Source organism: Chenopodium album, chromosome 13, assembly GCF_948465745.1.
Source record: "Chenopodium album chromosome 13, dcCheAlbu1.1, whole genome shotgun sequence".
Lineage (NCBI taxonomy): Eukaryota > Viridiplantae > Streptophyta > Magnoliopsida > Caryophyllales > Amaranthaceae > Chenopodium > Chenopodium album.
Window position 1 is genome coordinate 47,831,525 of NC_137846.1, and position 11,907 is coordinate 47,843,431.

At 31.3% G+C, this 11,907-nt stretch overlaps 1 protein-coding gene across 1 annotated transcript; it reads right to left on the reverse strand.

Moving 5' to 3' along the window:
- Window positions 1-6,946: 6,946 nt before the first annotated feature.
- Window positions 6,947-9,442, reverse strand: LOC145576757 (peroxidase 57-like). The gene is made up of 4 exons (XM_081634472.1): window positions 9,041-9,442; window positions 8,395-8,574; window positions 8,115-8,274; window positions 6,947-7,531 (listed from the first exon to the last, which is right to left on the reverse strand). The coding sequence occupies exons 1-4, from the start codon at window positions 9,437-9,439 to the stop codon at window positions 7,122-7,124; spliced, it is 1,149 nt and encodes a 382-aa protein (XP_081490598.1). The 5' UTR covers window positions 9,440-9,442; the 3' UTR covers window positions 6,947-7,121.
- Window positions 9,443-11,907: the final 2,465 nt, after the last annotated feature.

Sequence of the window (11,907 nt, forward strand, 5' to 3'; positions counted from 1 at the left end):
ATAAAAAGTCGTATGTTATCTACAAAGAGATACATGACACTTGAGTCAAATAAAAACATCCTTTCTATAGAGCTATGATCATTGTTGCAAATCGTATATTTTTCATACATTCTTTCAAATCTCTGTGATTTAGGGCTTGTTCACTTCAGCTTAATTTCAATTCAATTCAGTTCCAATCAGTTCAGTTCAGTTCAGTTCCTAATTTCTTTCTCTAATAAAATATTCATTTCAGCTCTATTCAGTCCAGTTCAACTCCAATCAGTTCAGTAAATGTGAACAGGCCCTTACTGCGTTTTGACGAGGGAGTCTATCGATTTGTTGTAGTCATGAAAAAAAAAAATGTTCATTTCATTCATCTTATTGAAATCGACGGATTAACCACTTTTTCGATCCAGCACAAATCTTTACCCGTGAAACAACTTGTACCATACTATACTCAAAAAACAATAACAAAACTAGAATAAAGCTCACCATAACTACACTCAAACCCACTATAGGGATACTTACTAGTTACTACCTTCAAAGAGTGTAGTTTTTATTGAATTCAATAACAAAAACATAAAAAAAAAAAAAACTATTGGTTATAGTCGGCCTATGAAACACTTATTTTGAAGAACCCTATAGAGAAAAAATAGAGAGGAGACGGCTAGAGTTTTTTTTAATCAAATCTTTTAATTTGTGTCAAATATCTTTATTTTCTTATTCAACAAATTTATGAAAAATTCAAATATGATAATGCACGCACAATATGAATCAATTTAGATCGTCTCAAATTAGTTGAACTAAACATAACTTACCTTAAATATTTACTCTATTTCTAGCTTTTTACTTAGCTTGCAACAATTTCATTTCACAATACAATAATATATACAATAATATCTTTAAGAAAAATTTGTATTTTACCACCACTCAAAACAATATATATTGATTTAACAACTCGTTTTTTCATTTATCTATATTTAACCACTTAAAAAAAATGTTAAAACTTAATTAAATTTCAACACTTCTTAACAGTTTCCATGAATTGTTAAGTTACATTTTAAAGAAAAACATCAATTTACGTGCCAAAACTTGCTTTATTAATATTTTGGGGATTATTTTGGCCCTTCACAATCCGATTTGATCTCATAACTAACAAAAATTATTGAAAATGCCTCATTTTAATTTGTGTGCATCACGCAAATCTAAGTATTTCTTACTCCCTCCGTTTCTGAAAGAGGGTGGTTAAGTTTGTCATTTTAAGGCATTTTCTTTTGATGCTTATATTTCAATTAAATTATTTTCTAGATTAATGTAAATTTTTATTCCACAATTTCCCTCATACATACCTACTTTCAATGTAATTATTCTCATTTACTAACATAATTACCCACTGTCTATGCACATATTCCTATTTACATAAATATCTACCTATTTCCAACAAAATATTTTTATTTCCAATGTTGAATTAGAGCATGTTCTCTTCAGCTTAATTTCAGTCCAGTTCAGTTCAATTTATCTCCAATTAGTTCAGTTCAGTTCAGTTCAATTCACTTCAGTTCCTAATTTTCTTCTCTCATAAAATGTTCATTTCAGCTCTATTCGGTTCAGTTTAGTTTAGTTCAGCTCCAATCAGTTCAGTTCAGTTCAGTAAATCAGAACAGACCCTTAATGTCTTAATACTTGATATGCATGATAATTAATGATTTTCACTATCTTATTTTCCTTAATAACCGCGTGAAATTACCAAATGTAAACTTTTTCAGGAATGACGGGAGTAGTGCGCAAAACGGGATTTTTCCTTTTTTTATTTTTTTTATTTTGACCTCAAATTAGATCTTGAAGGGCCAACCTTATTAGAGCAAGTGTTCGACACAAAATCGGATATTTTAAAAAAAAAAAAAAAAAAAAAAAAATAGGGTGTGCCCTCTTTACCTTATTGGACCTGAATTTATCTAAACTTAACTTAACTTAACTTATCTGAACTTATTAGACCCATGTTAAACTTATTAAACCTTATTGAACTTATTAGACTTTATTGAATTTATTGTGACTTATATGACCTGATTGAACTTATTGAAACTTATTGGACCTTTTTATTAGACTTAATTAGAACTTATCAGAATTTATTAGATCTTATTGAACTTATTGAAACTTATTAAACCTTATTTAACTTATTAGAATTTATTAGACTTTATTAAACTATTGAACCTCATTGTAACTTATCTGGACTTATTTGAACTGATCTAAACTTATTAGACCTGAAACTTATTTTTATAATGTGAAGAGAACAAGCCCTAACAGTTTATGTTTCCTTAATGAAAATTGTGATGAGGTGATAATTTCTTTCATTTTTGTAGTTGGTTAAATAAAATAAATGAAAAAACGGGTGGTAAAACAAAAATTATGTATAATATAAGGAAAATTTGCAAATTACAGCCATTTAAATTTTGTATTTTGCAAATTGCAGCCATTTAAAAAAAAATTGCAAATTGCAGCCCAAAAGTTCGTATAAATTGTAAATTGCAGCCCAATTCAACTTTTTCATCGGTTTACATGCCGATAAACCTTCGGTAAAGGTTTTAGGGGCCATTTTAGTCCTTAGGCGTCCGAATTGAGCTCGGAATTAGCAAAAAACTAACGTCAATGCCTCGTTTTGCGTAACAAAAATGTATCAATTTGTGGAAAACTGTAAAAATGAGACACTTACGTTATTTTTTGCTAATTCCGAGCTCAATTCGGATCCTTAAGGTCGAAAATGGCCCCTAAAACCTTAACCGAAGATTTTTTGACATGTAAACCGGTGAAAAAATTGAATGGGGCTGCAATTTACAATTTATACGAAGTTTTGGGCTGCAATTTGCAATTTTTTTAAATGGTTACAATTCGCAAAATACGAACTTTAAATGGCTGCAATTTGTAAATTTTCCATAATATAAAAATGGTTATCTTGATGGAAATGAATCTAACCCGAACTAGCTATATATTTTGATAGAGAGTGAGGATAGCACAATTAGTTTGAGCTTCCATCCTAATTCCAAGGTTCTTAGAATTGACTCTCCACCAATCGTGTCCATTAAAAAACGAAAAGAATCTTTTGATAAAGTCAAAGTATAGTATCTAAATAGTGCATAAGAGCAATTATATTACTACTAATGAAGAATGTAAGGTCTAGACATAAGGTGAATTAAACATAGTTACTTTTAAATTATGATGATAAAAAGGTTAAATAGGTTTCTCACCTCATCTTCATTATCTATAAGTGTAATTAATTGTAGAAACAGTATGACATACGTGGCTTAATTATATCCTCAAAAACAACGTATGATGAAGCATCAAATATCGTTGCATCTCCCTGGGTCATGTCACATGGTCCAGCACTTTAATTCGACGGTGAATTTCATCTTCTTTGTTAATCATTTAATTTAATTTAATTTAATTTAATTCTCTGTCAAAAAAAAATAAAAAAATAAAAAAATAAAAAAAATCAATGAAATACCCCCCATTATAATACTCGTAGCAATTATCATGGATTGTAGTGCAAGTGCTATAATTGTGCAAGTTTTTGGCATCTGTTCTTATCGAACAAAAAACACGATCTAGGTATGCCTCCTCAAAATTGAATAATGAACATGTGTATAACTACTACAATTAATGTGTAGGTCGGGCGTTGCATGCACTTGTTACTTTAAATATATCTTATGATTATATGTATTTTATAATTATGGTGTTTTTTATTTTTTATTTTAATTAGTCCTTGTGATTTGCAATTATATACATTATTTTCATGTTTATAACATGGTTTATGATTGGGTTAGATGGTTAAGTAACCATCCTTCTTATAAGAGGTTGTGCATTTGAATCTCCTAAATACCCCCGTCTCTTGAATTGTCGTCCTCTGCAGCCTTCTATAATGGAGTTTTGCGATCTTTGGTAGTTTTTGAATTGAACAGAAACTGATTTAATTAATTGTAGTTATTGATCTGATAACCGATTCAACGTCGCACGAACCACCAGCAACAAATTAGAACTTCCGATGGCAAAAGAGAAATCATCTACACCGATCAAAACCATCGAAAGGATGAGATCTATTATTATAAAAGATTAAAAAGGGATTTTTGGGGCTTACCACTGATTAAGGAACTAGTGGTAGCCCCTACCCATTATTCACGGGGGAGATCAAGGAGAGAAGGATGATGGTAACAATAAAGAAGGGAGAAGATTGAAAGCAAACCCAAAAGACTAGAAAAACCCTAGCAAAAACTAGGAAAACACTCTCCCAAGGAGAAATCTAGAGAAAACCTATAAACATTTTTTGTTTTTCTTATCCTAATATAATGTTGATTGATTAGGTAGTGTGGCATAATGATTAAGGCAAGTTGTGTTGTTTTAAGAGAACTCGTGTTTTTTGTAAATGGATCATGCACAACGTAACTTATGTGTCATGTGACTTATGTGAGGAACCGAGGCATAAGGGTTTAGCTACGAGTATTGTTCAATTTTTTGTGTTAATTGGTTAGAAATAAGTGGGCAGATGCATAGCCTAGCTCTCGTTCTATTGTTGGGCTCTTGCCAATTTTGAATGACATCCATGGATGCCTATGGCCCATGCATTTGACATGTCTAGCTTACTTTGTCAACACAAACTAGTGTTGTAATATAAGAAGTATTTTCAAGGCTATATTGAAATTAAAATAAGAAAATCGAAAAGATGATCTTATGACAATGAAAGAGCACGGTGTGTCGTGATGTAAATCACTGACTTGAAAACGAAATTCCGGCGCAACCGGGGTGCACAATTGTATTCGCCAGCACGTTCCCTAAGGTTAACACACCACTGCCACACAAAGGCACTTTTGGGTGGAAGGTTGGAGCCAAGTAACTTATGCCCAATATAGAGTATGTGTTTAAGCAAGCTTATGTTTGATATGTATTTCTTGTATATCTCAAAATCAGAATACATCCTCCAATTTATAGAAATGAATGATGGAAGAAGATGAAAGATCATGGAGGAATCTTCTATGAACAAGGAAATGAAATCAGAAATATTATGGTGATTAAAACACCATAATCAACCTCTTGAATGGGGGGTTACAAGAAATCAAACAAGAAGAGGAATCCAAGGGAATCGTTGGAGTCCAACGGACAAACACGCGCCCGATCGGGCGGAGGAACTCTAGAATTTTACGACTCTTCCCACGCCCGATCGGGCGGGGCTCGCTCGATTAGGCACCTGATCGGGCGCCCATATCTGACCCTTTGAATTTCCTTTCTTTATTTCCAACAACCAGGTTGCAGACAACTTGTTTATCGACTCAATCCATGTGCACCCTAATTTCAAGCGTTTGGTATGACTCGTATGAGGGATGAGATTGTATGGGATAGAAAGGTGGAATTAATAGGTGGAATAAGGATAAAAATTATTTATTCCATTGTTTGGTATGAATTGAAATATATTAAGATAATAATAACTAATAAAAATACATAACTATCTTTAGTATTCTTTAGTCACTCTCTTCTCCTTTCTCATTCATTAAGGGCAGTGGCGGATCCAGGATTTGGGAAATGGGGGTAAGAAATGAAGATGATAAAAAAAATTTACAAAATAATATGTAGATTGCAATTATTTTTTCCGAACTAAATTTTTTGTTAATAAATCATAAATCATTTTACTTTGTATTAGTATTTGTGTTTACGATACACCCCATGCTCCGACAATAAGTCCTATTATTGAGTAACTAATATGTTTGGGTGTAAAAAAAGAGATTACCTAAGAGTCCTGTTATTTGGAACAACATGTCACTTTGATCGGAAAATACTAATTTGACGTTGAAAAAATTAAAATATCACCTAAGAGGCTAAGAGACCAGTTTTTTAAATAGGCGGTCTCTATAAAGTTAACACAAAAAAGGCAAACTGATTCGTTGCCTTGGCTAACTACATAACAAAACCTAAGACCACCAATTTGGTACAGGCGGTCTCTTTTCTTACCATTTTTTCTGATTTTTTTTTCCCGGAATGGGGGTACAACTATACCTCTGTGTACCTCCCTAGATACGCCACTGATTAAGAGTAGAAACATCTTTTATCCATTAAATTTAATCACCATCCCTTATACCACCACCCTTCGGGCTTGTTTGACATTGTTTTTTATTTTTAATTTCCTGGTTTTTTGAAAACTAAAAACCAAAAACAGGAAATAAGAAAAAAGTGTTTCAACTGTTTTGTTGTCAGTTTTCAAAATTAACATGATTTAATAAGTTTAAATAATATTTAATTCATTATGTGATATATATCATATAGTTTTAAAAAATAAAAAAACAAAAAACTACCGTGATGCCAAACGAACCTTTAGTTATTACTTTAAAGGGATAACTCCCTTTTCTATCCCCATCCCTTTAAACAAACAAAAGATTAGTTAGATCATTTTTCTTTTATCCTTATCCCTCTTCTCCTATCTCTCTAAACAAATAAGCTGTAAAAGTAAATATTACAACTCTCATATACAAATTCTTTACCAAATATTTCATACTTTTTTTTCCTAACAAGAATCCTCCATTTTACCAAACATATATGACCATTATATACACCCGAACTCTCATAGCATTGTATAAGCTTAATATCATGAAGTACCATTTAGCGAGGAGATGTTCGTGTGAATAAAAAAAAAAAAAAGAAAGAAAAAATCAAGGAAAGGTTGAATAATACTTCTCCCTTTTTTTTAAGTTGCACCATTTGAGATTTTACGCTATTCATATCTCTATTTACCATCTTTTGTGATTTATCAGTAAGGAAAAATAAATCTCGTTAGATTCGTCTTGACGACTACTCTTCAAATATCAAATTTTTATAATTTTTACGGAAGTACAATCAAAGATTTTAATGACCAAAATATTACATCGGCAAACATGAAATAACAAATAGTAAAAAAAAATTATGAGAAAATAATAGACAACCATGATTTGTCAAGAACTCCATATATTGTTGAGATTTATGAAATCTCAAAACCAGGAAATATATGTCAAAAAGACAATACAAATTACAATGTTGTTGAAAATGTCAACAAATTAAATCTTCAAATAAATTTGATTAGGACAATAATTAATAAGGTATAATAAGGGGTTGGGCTAGCTTACGTACTCTTAATTAAAGCGGCTGCAAACTTTCCTAATTTCACCTTGACTGCCTGTAAGAACCTCAACAGCTTGCAACTTGATCATGACTTGTGCCTTCCTAACGTTGAACAATGTTCGATTTTGCGACAAAGCCGAAACGAAGCTAGAGCTTGCAGGATCACGGGACAATTCTTGATCGAGTTTGAGAACTCCCCGGTTTCCGATGAGCTCACCGTAGAAACGGTTGTTCAATGTGTTGTTGTTGGTTGGGTCTTGGTTAAGGAGAGCGGAGTTGTTGGTTGTATCTGTGTTTTGAGGACAAACTTTTCTTAACTGGTTTAGAAGGCTTAGGTCCATCTCTGAGTCGAATTCGCCGGTGTTTTCGTAGAGTCGTTTTTCGAAGAATTTGCAGTGTGCCTTTCCAACAGCGTGGTAACCTGAAAGAAAATTGTTAGCTCATGTACATGAAAAATGATCATGCATTTATGTGTAACACATTTCATAATGGACAAGGGTAATGGTTTTATATGCATTTACGAGTCACAACTAAACTTCAATTGACGTGCCAAAATATGTGTTGCAACTTACGAGTGATGAAATATATACCTAAAGGAAGTACTTCGTATATGTGAAGAGCTAGTTCACTTTTAGTTAACATAATTTATTAAGTGGAAACATTAATCTCTTAGCTTTTTTTTGGACGGTATTTCTTTTCAGATTTGTTATTCCTTTTTAATGGATCAAAGAAACTAATTCAAATGAATATCTGAAATATTAATTTTAGCTTTTTGTTGTCTATTTAATATAACATATAAAATATTTTTTAGGGACCTATAATTTAAAGTTCATCATATAATATAACCTATGTTATTCCGACTCTTTATTTTACCTTAAGTACCCATGTCGTGTCGAATCCTTGATACTCGAATATGGGTATGACACTTGAACACTTCATTTTAGGTTAAAATTATTGAATTTTTTCACAAAATAAAAGAGTAAGTAATAAGGTAGTAACAGTACCTAGAAGGACAACCATCTCTTCGACGGTGAAGTTCTTGGCTGCGAATACAGCAGCTGCTTCCTTGACGGTCATGGAAGGATTTGGAAGGTTCACATCGGCGGAATTGGAAACGAGTCCATCCCTACGTCCAGTTTCTACGGGAAAGTCAAGTCCTCCTCCCTGTTAATTAGAAGCTAAGTGTTAATACACATTTTAATTAATGTTGTTTTTTTACTCTTAATAATGAAATTTAAAACTCGGAAAGTTGACGTTTTAGATATTATAAAAGTATGGATTTACCAGCCTAATAAGCACTTTAGTAGCAATAGCGATAATGTCAGCACAAGAGACAACACCAGGACATTCTGATTCTATTGCGGTCTTCAATTTTTCAATAAATTCATAACCCCTTACGCCACCATTAGAGTCTGAAGTCTTCTCAGTTGATGGTCCGTCGATAAGGATGGATGCATCACAACCCTTCACATTATACAAAAAAAAAATATACAAATTAGTCACATTATATTCATCATACCATGCTATGTAGCTAATTAAGGATCTATTTCATGATAAGATACACTAATAATTATGATGAAAGATAATGAGTGAATGAAATTATCCACTTTCCTTATACGAATAAGTACTGCTTTCGTCAAGAAATAATAATTTCATTATCTAAGCCATACCTTCGTATATATGTACGTCAGATTATTAATTAAGATGATGCTAATTAACCCTATGTATTATATAATCAATTATAATGTAATATATATGGTACCCCATATATAATCGTATTTGAACTAAAGGATGTGTATGGAAATCTATACATAATACTTATATAGCTAGAAATTGTGGAAATTTTCTAAGATTTTAAAAAATGCATGTATACTTGACTATAAATTTTACTTGGATAAATAATGTACGAGAATATAACATAGGAACTTACATGGACAAAACAATCATGAAACTGGAGACGAAGAAGGGCAGAAAGAATAGTAGGATCCTGATCAAACTCCTCTTGGCAAAGGACATCAATGATTTCCTCAACATCAGAATTGCATTTGTCTTCATAGAAACCAACAACCAAACCAGAAGTAGCAGTCGTTGAAAACCAAAATGGACCTGAACGTCTAGAACTCATAGAAGGACCAGGAGCAGGAGCCAGTGCAGGACCAAGGCTGGGTGACAACGCGGGAGAATCACCCATTGGTTGTTCCTTTGAAGGTTTTGTAAAGGGATTCTTCACTTTGATGCCAAATATAGTAGCACATTGAGCCATTGGGGGTGATACCAAGACTAGCCCTAGGGTTAGCATGACTAACCCAAAATTTGCTTGAAGCTTCATTTTTTTTTCTTGTTTTTTGTAATTTTTTATTTTTTAAAATTTTTTTAGCTCCTTCGAGGAACTAGTAGATAATATTAGAGCTTTAATATGGAGGTCGATGTTGTAGTATGATGTTATGCATGCAATGTATATATATGATGATAAAGAAAGAATAGTTTTTCCAAAAAAAAAAAAATGTTGATGGATCGTTAAATAAAGTGGCATGCACGACTCCAGTATTCATGTTATTTTAGACGTGCAATGGAGTATTTTTAAGAGGACGGCTAACTTTGAGTTCTTCCACTTCTCATAATAATGTATGTTTCTATCATTCCTATGAATGTGATCTAACTACATAACGATTGATGTTGATTTGTTAGGGATTCATAGAATGAGCACATCAATTATTGGATTCATTTTTCTTTTATTCACGAGCTATGAAATTTAAAATCTTATTAAGTAGTATTTTTAATTTGGATCTAAAACGACAAAAAGAAATTAGATAGTCAATTATTGACCCATCATTTGACCTATTACATAACCTTTTATACATACCCCCATGAAGGTACAATTGTACAAACACGTAATTAAATCAAAGGGCTTATTATTACTAACCAGTTAATTTAGATATCGTGGATAGTAAGTTATCATCAATCAATTCTAGCTAGGTAAGTTCGTAAAAAAAAAAAAAAGATAAAGTATTCTCTCTATGTTTTAATAAGTGGTACACTTCTTTTTTAATATTATATTTTTCTCTTTTTATGGTCTCCACTCAAACCCATTACTACTTTTTTATTATTGTTTTTCTCTCATATTTATTACTTTTCAATATGTATTATTCTAACCGATTAGTATATATTAAAAATGGATGTTTATGTTTTGAACTACTTCCTTCGCTCCAAAAAAAATACTATGATATAAAAAATAAATGTATATGATAATTATAATCTTATATTTGTTTTGAATAAAATTATTTTTCAATTTTTACATCTGAAATATTTGTATTTTATCGAAATTAAAACTCTAAACTAACAATTTTATCCTAAAATTCTATCCAAGTTTGATTGAAAATAGAATTTTAAACTAATTTTTTTTATACTATGAAATCTATCTAAATATATCCAACGTGGCGCGACACTTGGCGATTGGCGAAAAGTTGAAACGCCAAGTGTCACTGTCTCGTAGCCTGGCTAAAAGTTTTGTTTTATATATTAGTTATATGATAATAGATTTGTATTAGACATGTTAAAAAAAATAGAGAAAGTAATAAACTAATAATGTTTGAAATATGGCATAATTTTATCTCTTATTAAAAAAAATCATGGGCCTTTGGATTGTCATCTCCCAATATTTGTAATAAACTTGATACGAGTATTTAATTTTAAATGTCGGTAACTTGGCCCAATTCAACATTGCCGTTGACGAAATAGACCGGGTCTTTTTCTTGTTAACTCTAACGAATAATCCGACCCTTTCACAAATGAGCTCTCCACATTCATCTATTTAAGGTCAAACTCGGTGATTTAATTAACCTTTGAAAAGGGACAATTTATCAATGAAAGAATAAACTATTTTGAGATTTAACATGGTAAGTCCAACACGTCTATACTATACATGAAGAATCTAGTACGACAATAATTATATAAATACAACTATAAATTAATCCTAAATTGGCGGAAAAGGTCATATAAAGTTAATACTTTAAAATGCCATTGCAGGTACAAAGATTTGTTATAATTAATCTAAAATTTGTCTTAACAAAAACCGATTATCTGAAGAGAACCATAGTTTTGGTAAATTATTTCTTACTCCCTCCGTGTTTTAATAAGTCTTACACTTTGACCGACACATAATTTTAGATAATTTAATTGACTTAAATAAAATAAGAGATAAGTGAGGTAATTGAAGTATTAAAAAATTGTAAAAGAAAGATAGCGAGTTAATAGTTCATTATACTTCACAATCTAATGTAATTTTATTACTATGAGACCCATTAATCAGGGCCGGGTCAGGTCACAAGTTATCTCGGATCAGGTCACTTTAGGTTACGGGCCAAGAAATGTTCAACTCTTGCCCAAAGTTTTAAGTTCAAGACAACCCAACGGGTTTTGAACATTTTTTTTTATATGTATTTAATCGAACATTTTCACCAATATAATTATTAGTCATTACATACCTACTAAATAGCAAATCGTTACAAAAGCACTTCAATTGCTAACTAATTTTGTATCAATGATATATTTTAAAATTTGACATATATATTAAAAATTTATTTTAAAATTTAATAAAAACAACTCGGGCATCGCACGGGGCACAAAACTAGTTATATATATAAAGGGGAGTTTTTTCCCGAGTTTTTAGAGAGCCACGTAGGATTTAATTTTTTCTGCGTGTCAGGTAGGATAATAAATTTTAGTGGTAGCCAATTAAATATGAGATTATTAATTTCTTTTAGATTAAATAAATTTAAATGACACGTAAGTAAAATT